The following is a 19,765-nucleotide window of genomic DNA, read 5'->3' as shown; positions in this document are numbered from 1 at the left end:
TTGGAGATGTGTCGAGCAAGAAATTGCTGCGGCTGAGGCCAGAGAGGTTTTTTCCTGCTTTCTCCTGTAGGGTTTTGATGGTTTCCTGTCTCACATTTAGGTCTTTCATCCATTTTGTGTTTATTTCTGTGTATGGTGTAAGAAAGTGGTCTAGTTTCATTCTTCTGTATGTTGATGTCCAGTTCTCCCAGCATCGGAGACTTTTTTCCATTGGATGCTCTTTCCTGCTTTGTCAAAGATTAGTTGGCCATACATTTGTGGGTCTAATTCTGGGTACTCTATTCTATTCCTTTTGTCTATGTGTCTATTTTTGTGCCAGTACCACACTGTCTTGATGATTACAGCTTTGTAATAGAAGCTAAAGTCTGAGATTGTGATGCCTCCTGCTTTGGTTTTCTTTTTCAATATTACTTTGACTATTTGGGGTCTTTTGTGGTTCCATACAAATTTTAGGACTGTTTGTTATAGCTTTGAGAAGAATGCTGGTGCAATTTTAATTGGGATTGCATTGAATATGTAGATTGCTTTGGGTAGTACTGACATTTTAACAATATTTGTTCTTCCAATCCATGAGCATGTAATGTTTTTCCATTTGTGTTTTTTTCAATTTCCTTCATAAGTGTTCTATAGTTTCCAACATACAAATATTTTATTCTTTGGTTAGGTTTATTCCTAGGTATTTTATGGTTCTTGGTGCAATTGTAAATGGGATCAATTTCTTGATTTCTCTGTTGCTTCATTATTGGTGTATAGAAATGCAACCAATTTCTGTACATTGATTTTGTACCCTGCAACTATGCTGAATTCATGTATCAGTTCTAGCAGCCTTTTGGTGGAGTCCTTCGAGTTTTCCATGTAGAGTATCATGGCATCTATGAAAAGTGTCTTTAGCTACTTCTTTTGTGTGACTGCATAATGTTGAAGAGCCAGCACTGGTCTGACCTTGGGAAGTGTGGACATTGTCATTTACTTGGCAGTCAGTTATTGAGAGTATATATATCAGGCACTGGGCTCCAGGTACCAAGCACAGTGCCAAGCACAGACAAAGAATCAGCCCCCTGGGTGCGGACTTTGGTGGGAGTGTTAAGTCTGGCCTGGGGACTCTGGTTCAGCATGGCTCCCCAGGGGCTGCCAACGGCCAGTCTCTTGTAGACAGGTAGACAGTGGGGTGTTTTCTTGAGCGATCTGTTCAGCCACAGGCCTTATTATAACTGCATGTCATCATTCTCTGCTTGTGAAGGAGGCTTCCAGTCACACAAGGCCTTGTTCTCTGGATCCAAGAGGGCAGATCAGTGAGACACTCTGGCCAATTTAGGCCCAAGCAAATGTGTTTTATCTACTATGTCTACATCTTCAGAATAGTGAAGTTTCACGTATTCAGATCATCTTACAAAAGGAAAGCAACATCCAAAATTCAGACATCCAAGGTGAATACCTATCAATAAAGCTTTCAGTTCTTGTGCAATAAAGTGATGGTCAACTGGTATAGTTTAGGCCCCTTCCCAAGGTACTACTACTCAGTATGAATCTACCCCAAGCTATTGTTTGCATATTAATTTAAAGACCTTGAATTTTGTAACAGGCTGTCCCTCCTTGCAACCTTCCTCCCTCCCCTCTTCCCCTAAGCACAGGCCCTGCACTCCTGGGGACCACTCACCATGGCATCACAAATCAGGTTGCCCATGTTGCATTCCTTAAAGCGGCATGACTGAGTGGAGCCATCCAGATAGACAATTGTTTTCCCTAATTCCTGAGTAGAAAAATTGTCTAATTTTATCCTCCATTTGTTAATATCTGCTTTTATGCTTGGATCTAGAAAAAAGTAAAACAGAAGAAAACAAAACAAAAAACAAAAAAATCACGTTGCCATTAAGGCAGATCTCAACCTGGCCTAAATTTTGGAGAAGGAATCAAAGATCATTTAGCTTACCTGTTGTGACTATACATTTCTTTACCCTATTTATCTACATTTTCGTTTTGACTATAAAATTTCCTCAGAAAATTCTGTTCCTTGGTAATAAGACTAGGAATGGATCTGAACTTAAAGATGCACTGAGTATCCTAACATCAACTCATCACACCTGAATGAGCACCTGTGGACCCACCTGGGATAGCATTGGGGGGGGGGCGTGGGGAAGAGTGGGGATGATGAAAGGTCCCCAGGGCAGGTCTACAGGGCCTTCTGAGGTTCTGCTGTGCAGTCCCGGCCTCTCCCTCTGGCTGTTGAGATGGTCTGTGCTGTGAGCACAGGCTCTGCAGGGCACCCCACTGCCCATCTTTCCCTGGTCCAATCATGGTGAGAGAGGCCCAGAGCTGTGGTCATGTACACCACATGTAAACAGGTGACATAAGATGTATTTTATCTGAGTCCCAGACAAAAAGGTAAAAAAGACACTCCCTCATGTGATAAAGAAACAAAAGCCCACTGAGACTGGGCAACTTGCCGTGGGCACACTGCTGGTGGTGGAGCTTTGAACCCCTTTGCAGCTCTCCTCTGGACATGAGCTGAGTGGGTTTTCCATGCCTGGACAAAGCTTGAAAAGACACAAGAGGCAGTGACACGGTGTCTGATGCTGAGAGGAACTGGGAAAGCAAATGGGATATTGGGCATTTGAGTGTATTTTCAATCTTCTTATCCATGAAGAGGGCAAACTTGAGAGAATTCTATTCTTTAAAGGTGTTACAGCCTTGCCCTGAAACATTAACAACAAGAACAAAGTCCAGCCATCATTTACCCACCTTCCACAATGCTGCTGTTGAGAAGAATGGGATTTCCATGCGAAGCGATGACATTTCCTTTTTCATCAAACTCAACCTTCAAATAGCCTAAGTATTTGCCAAAAGCATAAGCCTGGACCACAGGAACCTTCCGCCCATCATCGGACGTGACTATGAATGGGTACTTCCCAGCTGGCACCTCTTTGGAAGGTGGAGTGCCTAAAACAGAAGAGCCAAAGCTGATCAAGTCAGCCCTTGTACACAGCTTGGCTGCAGGCCAGCAGGCCACAGGCCAGATGACAAGGAATTCTGAATTGATGATGTGCTAGCTGCTGCCCCACATAGCTTGTCTTTCAGAGCTGCGCTCGGACATCTGCCCATTTCCGAAGGCCCTTTTGGCACATGAATCCTTCCATTTTCAACTCAGCAAGTGTTTGGTAAGCTCTTCCCACATCTATGGTCCTGCGCCTGGTACAGTGGGGGACACAAAAACACGGTGGGGCCAAGATTATCCTACCTCTATCCTGACTCAGGCTCAATTCTCAATAGCTGGGTGGAATAGCCAAGCCACTTCACTTCCCTGTATTTCAGTTTCCTCACCTGTAAAATGGGCGAAATAATGATTCTTACTTCACAGGGTGGTCTAAACTTCCTAGCACAGTGCCTGGCACACAGTAGATAATAAATGTGTATTTCCTTCCCTTATGAGGTGATGACAACCTCTAGAAACCCTAGACGTACAATCTAGAGCTTAGGATCCTTAGTGGAACATGAGTAGAAACAACTGAGCCTGTCCTCAGGTTTTGCTGCTAAAATTGGAATTCCTTTAGGTGCTTTTCAGAAGAGCCACGTTCACCCTGGCAGTCAACTGGCACGCACACTACTCATCCAGCCAGACCTCATACAGGCTAGATTCTGCCGACTTCTGTCTCAAAGGGGTCCCCTGGGGACAGCCTGGAAGCCAACTCAGACCCAGAGGCTGAGGGGCTCCCCCCACCACTGCCTCCTGGACACACGCTTGCACAAGGGTGGGGAGCCCTGCCGTATGGGGCACAGGCCCTGGCTTCTAAGCACTTGGCATGTTTCTGTAAGTGCAACGCTCCTTCAAGCACACTGCAGTTCACATCTTACCTCCAGAGAGCTAATGACCCAGTTTGGCTGTTTTGAATCACAGATTATAGGTGGCTCAGTTGGTTGAGCGTCTGATTTTGGCTCTGGTTATGATCTCATGGGTTCATGGGTTTGAGCCCTGCACTGGACTTGCTGCTGTTAGTGCAGAGTCTGCTTTGGATCCTCTCTCCCCTCTGCCCCTCCTCCGCTCTCTCTCACGGTCTCTCTCTCTCAAAAATAAACAAACATAAAAAAAAACCCAGATACCCTTGACCCATTACTCTTTCTACTCACCCTCCAAACACCCTGACCAGTCCTTCCTATTAGAGGTTTACAGAGGGCCCAGGAAAACTTCAGCACATTTGTTACTCACATGGATTGGTTATGAGAGCTGGCCCAGAGCCAGGCTGTGCACTAGATCTCATTTAATCTTCTAAGCATTCCATGAGGCAGGTTCTATTACTATCTCCACTTTACAGATGAGAACGTTGATTGTCATAGGCAATGTGCCCAAGGTCACACTGGTACATGCGTTATGTGCAGTATGGCTGGTATGTGAAGGAGAGCAGACTGAAAGCGGGGGTGAAACTGGGGCTTCTGTTCTCTCCACTGCCCAACACAGCCTATGCTTGCTTGTCTCACAATGCCTGAAAGAGTTGGTTGCCAAAGGTCGCTCACTAAATCCAGTGCTGCACCTTTCCACCCCAAGCTGTTTCTGGGTTTCTCTTTTCACCTAAGACAAGCTGGGGTGGATGTCATGAAAACCTCACTCCTTCTCTCGTCCTATAGAGCAGCCCCCATTCCAGCCTAATACCAAAGAGCAGAAGTGCAGCAAACACCAGCACCTCAGAAGCAGGAAACAGCTGTTGCCCACTTTAGTTTCCCATTTTCTTGCTCCCTCTGGAAAAAAAAAAGAAAAAGAAAAAAGACCAAAGTTTTGGAACTTGACTCTTACAAAAGCACCTGACGGGAGGCCCCATCTCCACCTGTGGTGTACAATCTCATGGGTGACTGGCAGGTGTCAGCCCTAACAGTTATAGATGATCTCACGCATTGCAGAGGAGCAGGGAAGGTTAACACAGTCATCATCCTCATTCTTCTCTGCACTGGTTCTTATTTGGGCAATCCTGGAGCCTGGACCAGGGCTGGTGTGGTAGCCCCTTCTCACCTTCTCACCTGGGGAAGGTTAGAGACAGTAGTTCCTCCTATGAACCCAGAGATGCAAGTGCAATTGGGAGGTGTAGTTCCCAACACGTCCACGAGATGGCAGAGAACACTTCGTCCAGGAGGAAAAGGCACTGTCAGTTTTAGAAAGGACTCTGGCAGTTTCCTGGACACCCCAGAGAAGGGCAAGCCTGTTTTGTTTGTTTTTTTTTAGCCTTTCTTATTTTTCCTCACAAAGACATAATCAAACTTGAAATGAGTGTAACAGGATTTCGAGGACACAGTCAAATGCCTCATCAAATCAGCATGCACTCTACAAATAGGAGCTACTAACCCCAACTCCAGTCTGACGGGACATTCTCCGGTTCTGAAAGGCCTTGATGTTCCTTTTGTTAGAACATAAGACATATCATCTGCTTCTTAAAGGGACTTAATCAGGAACAAGGAGGATGCTTCCCAGAGGCTGAGGAAATAGCTGGTCCAGTTTGGCTAGTCTCTGCCTCCTCCACAGCTGAATGTTCTCTGCGTCTCTGCAGTTAGTGGCTCTGTTAGAAAACCACTAACAGAGAAAGCCATCCAGGGCTTCACATTTTCCATACTATTCTATTCAGCCAAAGATGCTCATGCCCAAAATATTATTTCCGCACAGAGCCACATGTCTGTCTTTAGAAACCCAATTTGTCATCTTGGCAGGAGAGACATTATTCACCAGAACTCCATTCCAGCCATCTAGTAAGTAAATAATCTGGGAACCAAACATGGAGAAGCCAAGGAATTGTGGGCTAACATTTAGAGTTGGTAAATGGGGCATTTCCTAGAATAGCGTGAACGCCTGACGGAACCCACCAGGGTTCTGGCCTGGGGGCCTTGGCCACAGCAGCTCCTCAGGAATGTGACAGCTCTAATTACAGGCCTGGGCAACTGCCCTGCCAGTAGGCAGAAGGGGCCAAGATGATGGATCATGTGACAGAGGTGCCAAGAAGCAGGACTTTGACATGGTTTTCAGTTGGTTAAATATAGTATAGAATGTTTCAAGGCAGTCCTTGCTACAATTTTATTGTGTATGGGACCAGTTTAAGAACTTCCATGCTTCCTATGTGGTACATATATGCAACACAATATTAGCCATAAAAAAAGGATGAGATCTTGCCATTTGCAATAACATGGATGAATCTAGAGGGTATTGTGCTAAGCAAAATAAGTTGGACTGAGAAATACCATGATTTCACTCGTATGTGTAATCTAAAAAACAAAACAAATAAATTAACAAAAAGCAAAATCGGACCTATAAATATAGAGAAAAAAACTGATGGTTGCCAGTGGGGAGGAGTGCAGGGGTTGGGCAAAACAGTTGAAGGGGAGTGGGAGACACAGGCTTCTGATTATGACATGAATAAGTCACAGGAATAAAACGCACAGCATAAGGAATATAATCAATGATATGATAATAGCCTCATATGGTGACAGAGGGTAGCTACAACTTGTGATGAGCACAGTATAATGTATAGAGATGCTGAATCACTATGCTGTGTACTGAAATTAACACAATGTTATGTGTTAAGTAGACTCAAAAAAAAAAAAAAGAGCTTCCATACTTCCTATGAAAGGACTAGATAAAAGTAATTAGTAATTAGCATATTTCACACCATTGCTTCTAAGGGAGAGTCTCTTTTTTAACTTACTTGGAAGTGCTTGGTCTGTCTACTTCTCTACCTCTCCTCAGGCAAGCCACACTCCTGGTCAGCATTATCTTGTGCCTGGGTTACTGCGATGGCCTCCTAACTGGTCTGTATGCCTCTTCTTTGCCTCTTTTTTTTAAAAAAAATTTTAATGTTTATTTTTGAGGAAGAGAGAGAGAGAGTGTGAGGGGGGGAGAGGCAGAGAGAGAGGGAGACACAATCTGAAGCAGGCTGCAAGCTCTCAACCATCAGCACAGAGCACGATGCAGGGCTTGACCTCACAGACCACGAGATCCTGACCTGAGACGAAGTCAGACGCTTAACCAGCTGAGTCACCCAGGCGCCCCTTTGCCTCTTTCTAATCCAGTTTCCACACAGCAGCCTGAGTGAGGTTTCTAAAACATAAATATGATCATGTGTTCCCTGGTTTAAAATATCTCCTACTGTCGTAGGAAAAACAGGACAATTTTTGACAAGAATATCATAACCTACATGATGTGGCCCTTTCTTGCCTTGCCAGCTTCATCTAGACTGACCACCCTGTGCATCAGCAGTCTCGGCTTCTCTCACTCCCAAGCCACACCTGCCTCCAAAGCCTTGGACTATGGGTTGCCACCTGAAGCCAAAGGCCTACATGTGCATTTGTGACATTTTGCTTCAGTTTAGTCTTCTGTAAAATGGGGAAAATAACAATACCAGCCTCCATGCTTGCTGGGTGGGTTACAGAAGTTAATGCAGTGAGGAAAGCCTATGTTGGTAAATGCTCCATAAAGATGAGTGATCCTTATTTACCAACTTTAGCTCCTGGATGTCTTTCTGATCTCAGCCCAAATGTCAGCTTTTCAGGAGAACACTGTGTGACGATCCCCCAGCGTTGGTCAGGTTTTCCTATAGATGCTCTCACAGCATCTGGAACTTCTCCCTTCATAGCATGCTTTGTAATTATATATGATAAGGTTGATTTGTTTGCATACTTAAAAAAATCTGACCAGGGTCGATATCCCTTATAAGACAAGTTCCAGGAAAACAGGGGCTGCTGTGTCTCCTGGGTTTGCCCAGCATACAGCAGGCATTCAATAAATGTTTGCTAAATGACTAAGCTTAAGTAGGTTAGCCAACACTTTCCCATGGATCAGACAAGACTTCTATGCTTTCCCTGTAGTGACATCCATATGCCCGAGGGGGCAGGGTCTGAGTGCCCACCCCTTCTTCCAACTCCTCTCAATTCAATTTTCTCAACTAATGAGCTGGGTGGGGCTTGTAAAGCAGAACCAGGGCTGGGATTCAAGAGAATGGGTTTTGGTGCGAGCTCTCTTTCAGTGTGGTTTCATGACCTTGACGCAGACATTCAGCTTAAATTGGGGGCCTAAATTTATCTCCTAAATGTGTAAAACAAGAGATTTGGGGGTGTCTCAGTGGCTAATTTGGTTGAGCGGCTGACTTCGGCTCAGGTCATGATCTCACAGTTCGTGAGTTCAAGCCCCACGTCGGGCTCTGTGCTGACAGTCCAGAGCCTGCAGCCTGCTTAGGATTCTGTGTCTCCCTCTCTCTGCCCCTCCTCCACTCATGCTCTCTTTCTCTCAAAATAAATAAACATTAAAAAAAAATAAAACAAGAGATTTAACTTTTTTTTTTTTTTTTAGAAACTAGATCTCCTGCATGCAGGAAATCTTGGGGCAATGCGAGCCATAAAACAGACTTCTCATAGTGCAGGCTGAGGTGTGCTGGGCGAGTCCGGCTTCAGGCTCCTGGCCATGGGTGCTCTTCAGGGCACAGTTTGGAGACTACTGCCCGACATGCCCTTGGTGCCCAGCTAGTCAGGCCTGCTGCTCCATCCCTGGCCTCTGGTGTAGCTACACCAAGCAGCTTCAAGCATCTAAGACCAAAGGCTCTCTCCTGTTTTCCCAGCCAAGAGGTCTTTGGCAACCAGAGGGGTGAATCACAGTGTCCTTGGCTACCTCTGTATCCAACCGTGACACCATGACACTTTAGCTGTCATGTTTCCTTAAGGGAACTCAGTGAGCCACGTAATATTCTCCATATCTGGATGGTGTCCAGATTTACTGCTCAAATACTCACTCTTGGACATTCAGTGATGACTGGAAGGTCTGAAAGAGATGATGAGTCATGGAGCCGTACCCAGAGTGGGCACAAAACCCTCATGAAATCCAGTCCAGGCTGTTGGCCTGAACCCAGTTCTGGCTGGTTGGAGCAAATAAGGGAGTCCTGTGCAGTAGGCATGAAGTCACTACAAATTCATTCACTCATTCAACATTTACCAAGCTACAACAGGTATCCAGTGTTTTGGATCTCTACTGCTCTGCAGGGTCAGGCCCCAATGTCTTTGCTTTATCTCCATGAGGTCAGGAGACACTGCTTGATGGAGACAGAGTAGGGGAAGGAGTGATGCCCCAGCTGTCTGCCATGCTCTTCTCTTCCCAAGAGGATCAAGCTACACCTATGGCCTAGTAGCTTTCCAGGTACCAGACTTCCCATTCACTTTTTACATTATAGAACAGGGTTTTATATAACAAATTAAAAGTAAATCATAACACTGTCTTATCACTATGGCCTGTTAAAATGCAGAGTCCAAAGGAATGGGATGGGGAGAGAGAGACTGGTTCTCATCTTACCACGACCTTCTTGCAGTTTCATTTACTCTAATAACTATATCTTGCATTTAGTTCCTTTGGAGAAAACATGTGGGAATAGCTCTCTTCCTTGCAGCTTTCAGATTCTGTAAGCCTAGTAGGCTGCACCCCTTCTCTTCATTCTGACATGAGAGCAGTCAGGTAATCTTGGGGTCAGCTCCAAGTGCACAGTGATTGTACTCACGAGAACCTGGAATGACGTTCAACATTGCAGGGGGAGCAGTTCACGCACTGTTTTGGTCATGCCTCATTTAAAGCTGAGTTTTAAAAAATATGGGCTAGCTACAGTACAATGAAGTTAATTTAACAGGTGGTAACCAGCATTAAAAAAATTAACAGGGGCACCTGGGTGGCTCAGTCGGTTGAACCTCCGACTTCAGCTCAGGTCATGATCTCACAGTTCGTGAGTTTGAGCCCCGCGTCGGGCTCTGTGCTGACAGCTCAAAGCCTAGAGCCTGCTTCGGATTCTGTGTCTCCCTCTCTCTGCCCCTTCCCCACTCATGCTCTGTCTCTCTCTGTCTCTCAAAGATGAATAAATGTTAAAAAAAATTTTTTTTAATTAAATAACAGAACAGAAAATATCAGGTGCAATCCAGATTTTTTGTGAAATTTTCTTTCAGGTGTGTGTGTGTATGTGTGTGTGTGTTGGGTTATGTGCATGGCAAGACGTAAAATTCCAAGGGATGTATTATTTTAACTATATTTTTATTTGTTTATCATATTTAACTTTAAGTTATGCTAGTTCCAAAAACAATTTAGAGGAATTTGTGTTTGTTTGTTTGTTTTTTTAAGGCTGTGCAAATTTATTTAAACAAGCAAATATGCTTCATCCCCTACTGCATCCTGGAATTACCTTCAATTGTAAATTCATCCCTCAAAATGAAGAGTATTAAACTTGAATGTTTTCATGAGAACAAATTTAATCTAGCTAAGCAATCATGAAATGTGAAATAAATGACTAAGACTACAGAGGCAGTTTTCTTTCAGAGCCTGTAATTATCTACTCAAGATTTATGTATAAACAAATTATGATATTTATGCCCAAATCTTTCTTTCATCCAGTCATTCATCAGCAACTAAATTCATCTACTTAGCAAAAGGCATATACTGTTTTGCAGTACTTTGTTGGCTGGAACAAAATTGCAGGGACAAAAGGACACAGGCTGCAGCATTAATGGGAAGCCAGGCATGATCACTGAGCCTTTTCAGGCCCATCAGGGCACACTAATCGATGGCCACATATCAAGGCTATGGATGATCAATTGGTGCTGTGGGACGGCACTGGGTAAGACGGTGTAAAGGCAAATCATGAGGAACATGGAAATGACTTTAGCATCTGAAAGGAGGGGTAGATTCCTTTGCTTGTTTATGCCCTGTTTTGGTCATGCTTGATTTGGAGCTGAGTTTTTCAAAATATGGGCCAGCTGCCATATGAGGAAATTAATTTAATGGGTGGTAACTGACACTTAAAAAAAATGAAACAGTAGTACAGAAAATATCAGAGTGCATTCCAGGTTCTTCGTGAAAGTTTTCTTTGTGTGTGTGTGTATATGTGTGTGTGTGTTTGTGAGCGTGTGTGTTTGTGGCATCATGTACAATGCCTTTCTTAGTATGGTTCGAAGCCGGTACAGTCTGAAACACTATCCCACAGGACGAAGGGGGTGGAGGCAGACATCTAGGTCCAGCTGTGTGTCTTGTGTTTTTTTGACATTGCCTCAGAGAAAAGCTAAGAAAAGGCACCAAGGGAGGGTTTTTCACAGATCTCATCCACAGAGTTGGGACATAACTGAAATAAGGACAGCTCAAATACTAGGCCTTGTCCTGAGGGGCCTTAGCCACCTGTTCATGACATAGGTCAAGTCATGATGACCTTTTATAATAGGGTTGTTTCCATCCTCACTCTGCAGATGAGGAGATCAGACAGAGACAGGATCCCACCACCACTCAGTGGCACAGCCAGCATGACCCCAGAGTCTTCACTTCTACCCAGTGGTGCCCCATGACTTACTCCAATGGGATTTTCCCTGGTCTGGTGCTCTCAGCCCATCTAACTCCCCTGGAGTTACTTAAATGGCTCCCAGATGTTTGACCGCAACACTGCTCACACTAAGAAATTCACATCACCACCAGTGCCCGCCACTGTTCTTGTCACACTTATGTCCTGCATGCTATGCACTTGGGAGCTAGCTGTCCTCACCATCTCACATACATCTTTTGCCATGAAACAATGTATGTTCATATGAATAATGTTAAATGCCTAACCTATTTTAGTCTAGTCTGTTAAAAAAATTTTTAACCCATTAATTTATATCACAACCATTAATGGATGTAATCCAGTTTGAAATCTTTCTCTAGCCTATGTCTACCAAGAGATAAAATACTTACGAAGGAACTGAATTAGTAAGGAATCAATTATGTAGATACCAGCATTCTTTACTTTTTCTTTTATTTTAGAGAGAGAGAGTGAGAGAGAGAGCAAGCAGGGGAGATGGGCAGAGGAAGTGAGAGAGAGACTGTTAATCTTGGGGCTTAATCCCACGACTTGGGATCAGGACCTAAGCCAAAATCAAGAGTCAACCGACTGAGCCACCCAGGCACCCTTAGCATTATATGAAGTAGATCCCCAGTGTCACCATTTTGATTGGTATATTTTCACTGGTGGGCAGTCTCAATACCACTGCATGCCAGAACACAGCTATTTACACTTTATGAAGTGCCTTCCCAGGAGTACACACACCACCTCACGTCATTTTCACAACAATGTGGCACTTTGAGTATTATCTCCATTTTGAAACAAAGCTAACAGGTTCAGAGAGGGTGTGACCTGCTCAAGGTCTCTGACGTGAGTCAGGAAGGAAGACTTCTGACCCTAGGTTGTGTTTCTTTCTTTTCATAATTTGTGTTTCTTTGGCTGATTGCAAAAGCAACATGCATTCGTTGTCTGAAAATAATTGGAAGTGCGAAGAAGAAAGTAAAAATTACCTGTATGCTCTCTTTAGTGATAACCCCTTTTTTAACATTTTTGGGTACTTTTTTTTTTGTACTGTTCAGGGTATTTTTTATTTTTAATCTTTTAAAAATAGGATCACCTTAGATAGCCCACACAGAGATGGCCAAAGCAGCAATCTCTTCAAGGAGAGGGTTGTGCCCCACCAAAGCCTGCCTTTGCACTGCTGATAAAAGTCAGTTACCAGCCAAGCCCTCCTCCATCCCTTCTTCCTAATTCTTGAAAGTACTTCAATGCTCCAGGTAGTGGTGGTGGGCAGGGGGCATGGTAGGAAAGACTGACTGAGCTAGACTCAAAAGTTTTGGGACATTATAGGTTCCAAACAGAAGGAAAAAAAAGAGGTTTTCTAACTAAAACTACCTAACACTAAGGAGAGAGAGAAGGAGGGAGTGGGGGGGAGGGCGGGGGGAGTGCATGCCTTCAAGAGCAACAGTACCTATTGCTTCCAGGACGCTCATAGTCCTAAGTCCCGGTACACAGTAGTAAAGTTAGGACTGGAACCCAGAGTTCCAGCTCCTGCTCGTGAACCTACAAATCAAATCCTGTCACCTTGATCTATGAAGGCCTTATTTATTTTGTTTATGCTTAAAATTTTTTATATGACATGTTGCTTTTTGATATAAACTGACTTTTGGCTGGGGCCTCACAGTAATCTTTTTATTTTACATGTATATTTTATTTTTTTAATTTTTTTATATGTTTGTTTTTGAAAGAGAGAGAGAAACAGAGTGTGAGCAGGGGAGGGGAAGAGAGAGAGGGAGACACAGAATCCAAAACAGGCTCCAGGCTCTGAGCTGTCGGCACAGAGCCCAGATGCGGGGCTCGAACCCACGAACCATGAGATCATTACCTGAGCTGAAGTTGGACAGTTAACTGACTGAGCCACGCAGGCGCCCCTACATGTATATTTTATGCATGTATTTTATATACATTTATAATATACATAAATAAATGGGAGCTGACATAATCATTAAACCAATAAATTATTGTTAGGAATGTCTCTGAATAAGATTTACAAGTTACTATGTATGTGTATTATACATCTATTACATATCATAGAAATATACATAATATATATTATATGTTAAATTGTAGTAAAAATAATAATAACAGTTACAAAGACAAAGACACAAAGTAAGTTATCTGGACATTGTGGCCAGTGTAATCCTTCTGAAACAATTACCTGTATAAAGAAATGTATTGGAGTGTCCTCCTACCACGATGTCCACGCCCTTCACTTTCTGAGCGATGAGTTTATCCATTTCAAAACCAGAGTGTCCCAGTGCAATAATTTTGTTCACATTTAGAGTTTTTAGTTTATCTACTTCAGGTTGCAATGCGGTGATTTCATCTTCAAATACTAAATTCCCTCCTAAGGAACAAGATAAGTAAAATGCACATTTATTAATAATTTTTATTATATTACTTATTACACATACTAACACATAGAGTCAAATCACCTTAATCTACCGAAGCTCTTAAATTACTGAAACCAAAACATATTTATAAGTTAAATATAAAATCCCTAAAATGCCAATAAAAATTCGCATCATAATCTTCAGTTACATTCACTTAATGTTGTATTAGTTTAAGGTTGTGAATGATACCATGTTGCTCCAATTCAATCTCAAGCTATGAGGAGGCTTCAGATCTGGAAGCCTATCTATTTTTTAAAAATCTGTTTTTGCCTGAGCACATCAGCATGTTGTGCTATGCATATCAAGTCATCATGGTGTTGACACACCTTAAATGTATACAATGCTGTGTATTGGTTGTATCTCAATAAAACTGAGTGGGGGGTGGGTGGGGAGGAACCTAGAGTACCTCTAAGGCTTTGTTTGCAAGTTAAGGATAATCCGTCTTCAAACTTAAAACTCTGCTGGCAACTAGTCCTTGAATGCCAAGCTTAACACACCAGTTGACAACTGTCTTGTTCATTTGGTAAGGTCAACACTAGAGCAGTACTGAGCTCTGCATTAGACAGGGTCTCAGCCAAACATTGCTGGCACTCGGCTGTGGACATTCTTCTCTGGCCACTTACTCCCCCTTGTAGTAGTAAGGGGAGCTTGCACCCATGGGACAGACTGGTGAGTGTGGGTGTGACTGTGCAGACCCACACCCTGAAAATTAGCAACTCACAGACGTGCCGTTGGACTCGTAGTGCCGTCACTGACGCACAGGTGACATTTAAACATCAGGAGTTGTAACAGCTCTGCCACCATTGTCTGCCATGAAAACATCAAGAATAATCTGCTTCTTGCTGATTACTCCAAGAAGTCCAGGGCTCCGTGGTCACTCCTCAGTGCCATGTCACTTTCTCTGTGAGTTCCCTGAGCCTCCCTTTAAATTGACAAGGTATGTCCTCCCCCATGCCTCACTTGCTGTTCCCCTACTGTTTAGCACTTAGCACCTTCTGACACACCAAATATCTTACTCATTTATTTGCCCACTAAACCTGTAAACTCCAGTAGGCAGGGATTTTTTTTTTTTTTTTTTTTTGTCAGCAGCCCTGGTGCCTACACACAGGCACTCAGAGGAAAGAAAAAGAAAAGAAAAGAAAAAAAAAGAAAAGAAAAGAAAAGAGAAAGAAGGAAGGAAGGCAGAGAAAGAAAGAAAGAAAGAAAGAAAGAAAGAAAGAAAGAAAGAAAGAATAAATATTGAGACCTTCTGAGAACACTACCATTCTCTGCTTTAGTTTGGCTGTAACTAGTCTTTGGACAAAGTTCAGAGAAACGCCTCTGAGAACAAAGGAATGTATTCTCCTAACGTGTTAGGAGCCTCTTGGGATCAGTCATCACACATATACAAAAGCATGGGATATGTTTCAGGATATCTTGAAGGGTGTTGTAGGAATTCCATTACCTAGCTAAAATAAATTAAATGTGCTAGAAATACCAGTTATACCTGTGGGTACGTAGGCAGCAGGACTGGAGGGATGGGGTTGGATCAGGGGCCAGAGATCTGTAGGAAGAACCCATGCACTGGGCCTGTGGTCTTGGTAGAAAGAAAGTGTCCCTAGAAATACTGTTCTATCCCCCACACTCCCCATCCCAGTGCTGGGATCAGTCCCGACACAATTCAGCCTTTCTCTCCTGGGAGCTGCGATGACAGCATCATCCCTTCAGATCCCCCTTCTGTTACAACCTAGTAAAGGGCTAATATGGGGTGCTATCAGAACCCCAGCAAAGGGGGACTTATTTCTGGAGCCCCCGTGTCTCTCCACCAACAACCTCTCCTTTCTTACTGGTGACTATTCAAGAAGGGATAACCTTTTCTCCCCATCATGCCTGAACTCCTTGATCAGTCATTCAGGAGGCCCTACAATCCAGTCCTCACCCAGATTTTGCTTTCCCTGATTGGAACCTGTGTTCCAAGGAACTGAACTAAGTGCTCTTTTGTGACTGTGGCCCCCACACTTCCCTGCTCTCGTGTGTTCATTCTAGCAACATTTATTGAGAACTTCCCACATGCTGGGTATGATACAAAACATGGAGCAGTGAATGAGACAGATAAGGTCCCTGCCCTTGTGAGGCTTGCGTCCTAGCATGTGACCTCACCGCTGGAATGCCCTTTGCCCCAGGATGCTTGTGTGCCCTCGAGGTGGCCAAGGAGGTTCTTCAAGTCTACAGGACCTCCAAGCTAGTCACTCACCCCCTGCTCCTAAAAGACGTTGCCCCACTCCCTGACTTCATTCTTAGCTCTCTTATGGCATTTAATTACATTCTATTTTAAACTCAAAAGCCAGCGGGTAGAATAGAAATTATAGAGACACATAATTAATTCAAATATTCAAGGCCACATCTTTATCCAAGGATCCTATGCTGGCCTCTCTACTAGGTTCTGGATGTTCACTGAGAAGAGACCCAGGCTCTGTCCTCAGCTGTTCAGGCCAGCACAGGAAGCTGACAGTAAGAGACAAGTGTAATAAGGGGGAGAGGTGTTTGCTGTGGGAGCTGGGGACCCAGAGCAGGAGCGTCCAACCTGATGGGAACCAGGGGCAAGGGCAGCAAACACCGGGCCATGTCACCCCAGGCCTACCGACATTGGCAATTGTTCTGTTAGCAGTCATGCAGCCTGGTTCACTCTGCAATCTGCATATGGTCCTCTTTGCAGAAAAACCCTGAAAGGCCCGAACCACAGCAACCCCCTCAAACTGGGGGGAGGTCGGATCACCAACCAGAGTGGGAGGCAGCGGCCTGCTGGCCTGTCATGTGCAGAATGAAGCAGAGGACTATGGTCAGCTGGGTGGGGTTCAGAGCAGCCTAAGACTGCCCAGGTCCCACTGGTGGGACCACACACTTCTTAGAAGAGCACTTCTGAAACATGTTGAGAGCCGGTGACTCATCATGTCCACAACTACCCCGGGGCTCCATAATGACCTCAAAAACAGCTATTTATTGACTGTGTGTCACACAGTATGCAAAGGCTTAGTCACCTGTGGGACAGATGCCTACCTGCCACCTGGAGTGCCTGATAATCCCCACCTCCCCTACCAGCAGAGAGGAGAGAAGGCCTGTGCCTGCCCTGTCTCCAGGCTGGCTGTACAACCTTTCCCTCAGAGCAGAGCCATGCTGCTCAGGGCCAAGCAGGGCTGACCTTGTTGCTGTTTCCAGTGGCTTGGACCTATTGTCACAACAACAATAAATATATCATTTTTTAATTGTTAAATGATAGTAAGCCCTTTATCAGTTAATTCTTAATGAAAACCCTTATTTCTGGATAATACCAGCTCCTAGTTTTCCTTCTCCTCTTTCTCTGTCTGTTTCTTTCTTTTTCTCCCTTCCTCCCTCCCTTCCTTCATTCCTTTCTTTTTTTTTTTTTACACTATGTTCACCACAAGGTAGCTACCACCTGTCACCACACAATGCTACTATAATACCACTAACTTCCCTATGCTGTATCTTTTATTTCTGTTAGTTTCCCCTTTTTTTCTCCAAATATGGGAAGAAAATTGGTTTGCATAATTTAGAAAAAATATCATTTTTGTTCTTACTGCCAAAGTGTTTTGGTGAAAGTGTTCCTGTAAAAGTGGCTCAAAAATGTTTCTTTTTTATAAAATAACCATTTTTTAAAGTTTATTCATCTTGAGAGAAAGAGAGAGAATACATGAACAGGGTGGGGAGAGAAAGACAGAGGGAGAGAGAAAATTCCAAGCAGGGTCCATTGTCAGCACAGAGCCTGATGCAGGGCTTGAACTCATGAACCATGAAACCATGACCTCAGTGAAATCAAGAGTTGGACGCTTAACTGACCAAGCCACCCAGGTGCCCCCAAAATGTTTCTTGAATGATTTTAGGGCTATATGTGTATGTATGTACATACACAGATATATATATACTATATGAAATATAGCATATATAAAAAATATTTATATTAGGATATGTATACCGTGAGACCTTTCAAGGATATGTATTTCTCAAAAAGCTGGGTACAACAAAGTCATTAAAAAATAACAAAAAGGGAACAAGGAGAGTTAACTAGACATAATAATCATACTAGAAAAGGAAAGGTAAGGTAAACTGAGGTAACGCCCTAGCTTTGGGCTCTCTGGCTCTGCAGGCAATAGGGCAGTGAATTATACAGCTTTTATTCTCCAGTAAGTAACTCTGTAATGTTTAGTACTGAATGTAAATGGCTTTCTTGTCCAATTTTGAATGCACTGAATTAAACAAAGATACTGTGTATGTCAACAAAGAAGTTCAGTGAACAAAACAGCAATGTCTATAAGAAGTAATTTAGAACAATGTGGAGGACGGAGGGAAGATGGCGGCGTAGGAGGACGCTGGGCTCACCGCGCCTCCTGCTGATCAATTAGATTCCACCTACACCTGCCTAAATAACCCAGAAAACCGCCAGAGGATTAGCAGAACGGAGTCGCCAGAGCCAAGCGCAGACGAGAGGCCCACGGAAGAGGGTAGGAAGGGCGGCGAGGCGGTGCGCGCTCCACGGACTGGCGGGAGGGAGCCAGGGCGGAGGGGCGGCTCGCCGGCCAAGCAGAGCCCCGGAGTCTGGCTTGCAAAAGCGGAGGGGCCTGACGGACTGTGTTCTGACAGCAAGCGCGACTTAGCGTCTGGGAGGTCATAAGTTAACAGCTCTGCTCGGGAAGGCTGGAGGACAAAGGGAGGGAGAGCTGCTGAGCCCCCGGACAACAGAGCTCAGTTTGGTGGGGAACAAAGGCGCTCGCCAGCGCCATCTCCCCCGCCCATCCCCCAGCCAAAATCCCAAAGAGAACCAGTTCCTGCCAGGGAACTTGCTCGCTCCGCGCAAACACTGAACTCTGTGCTTCTGCGGAGCCAAACCTCTAGCAGCGGATCTGACTCCCTCCCGCTGCCACAGGGCCCCTCCTGAAGTGGATCACCTAAGGAGAAGCAAGCTAAGCCTGCCCCTCCTGCCCCTGTGCACCTTGCCTACCCACCCCAGCTAATACGCCAGATCCCCAGCATCACAAGCCTGGCAGTGTGCAAGTAGCCCAGACGGGCCACGCCACCCCACAGTGAATCCCGCCCCTAGGAGAGGGGAAGAGAAGGCACACACCAGTTTGACTGTGGCCCCAGCGGTGGGCTGGGGGCAGACATCAGGCCGGACTGCGGCCCCGCCCACCAACTCCAGTTATACACCACAGCACAGGGGAAGTGCCCTGCAGGTCCTCACCACGCCAGGGACTATCCAAAATGACCAAGCGGAAGAATTCCCCTCAGAAGAATCTCCAGGAAATAACAACAGCTAATGAGCTGATCAAAAAGGATTTAAATAATATAACAGAAAGTGAATTTAGAATAATAGTCATAAAATTAATCGCCAGGCTTGAAAACAGTATACAGGACAGCAGAGAATCCCTTGCTACAGAGATCAAGGGACTAAGGAACAGTCACGAGGAGCTGAAAAACGCTTTAAATGAAATGCAAAACAAAATGGAAACCACCACAGCTCAGATTGAAGAGGCAGAGGAGAGAATAGGTGAACTAGAAGATAAAGTTATGGAAAAAGAGGAAGCTGAGAGAAAGAGAGATAAAAAAATCCAGGAGTATGAGGGGAAAATTAGAGAACTAAGTGATACACTAAAAAGAAATAATATACGCATAATTGGTATCCCAGAGGAGGAAGAGAGAGGGAAAGGTGCTGAAGGGGTACTTGAAGAAATAATAGCTGAGAACTTCCCTGAACTGGGGAAGGAAAAAGGCATTGAAATCCAAGAGGCACAGAGAACTCCCTTCAGACGGAACTTGAATCGATCTTCTGCACGACATATCATAGTGAAACTGGCAAAATACAAGGATAAAGAGAAAATTCTGAAAGCAGCAAGGGGTAAACGTGCCCTCACATATAAAGGGAGACCTATAAGACTCGTGACGGATCTCTCTTTTGAAACTTGGCAGGCCAGAAAGAATTGGCACGAGATTTTCAGTGTGCTAGACAGAAAAAATATGCAGCCGAGA

At 44.4% G+C, this 19,765-nt stretch overlaps 2 protein-coding genes across 3 annotated transcripts in view; one reads left to right on the top strand and one right to left on the bottom strand.

Moving 5' to 3' along the window:
• Window positions 1-7,693, top strand: part of SNX14 (sorting nexin 14) — a 102,977-nt gene extending 95,284 nt beyond the window's left edge. Inside the window, exons 30-31 of the transcript XR_006717383.1 lie at window positions 2,678-3,155; window positions 7,192-7,693. The gene's annotated coding sequence lies outside the window, so the exon portion shown is untranslated. The remainder of the gene's footprint in view (window positions 1-2,677; window positions 3,156-7,191) is intronic.
• The window catches only part of NT5E (5'-nucleotidase ecto), a 52,538-nt gene that overhangs the window by 9,530 nt on the left and 23,243 nt on the right, over window positions 1-19,765 (bottom strand). For both annotated transcript variants that reach the window (XM_045498948.1, XM_045498949.1), the window contains exons 3-5: window positions 13,513-13,701; window positions 2,740-2,937; window positions 1,658-1,812 (exon numbers count right to left, since the gene is read on the bottom strand). In XM_045498948.1, coding sequence (XP_045354904.1) covers window positions 1,658-1,812; window positions 2,740-2,937; window positions 13,513-13,701 — 542 coding nt within the window. The remainder of the gene's footprint in view (window positions 1-1,657; window positions 1,813-2,739; window positions 2,938-13,512; window positions 13,702-19,765) is intronic.

Source organism: Leopardus geoffroyi, chromosome B2, assembly GCF_018350155.1.
Source record: "Leopardus geoffroyi isolate Oge1 chromosome B2, O.geoffroyi_Oge1_pat1.0, whole genome shotgun sequence".
Taxonomy (NCBI): Eukaryota; Metazoa; Chordata; class Mammalia; order Carnivora; family Felidae; genus Leopardus; species Leopardus geoffroyi.
The sequence above is the reverse complement of the archived record's forward strand: the minus strand, read 5'-3'. Positions and strand labels throughout refer to the sequence as shown.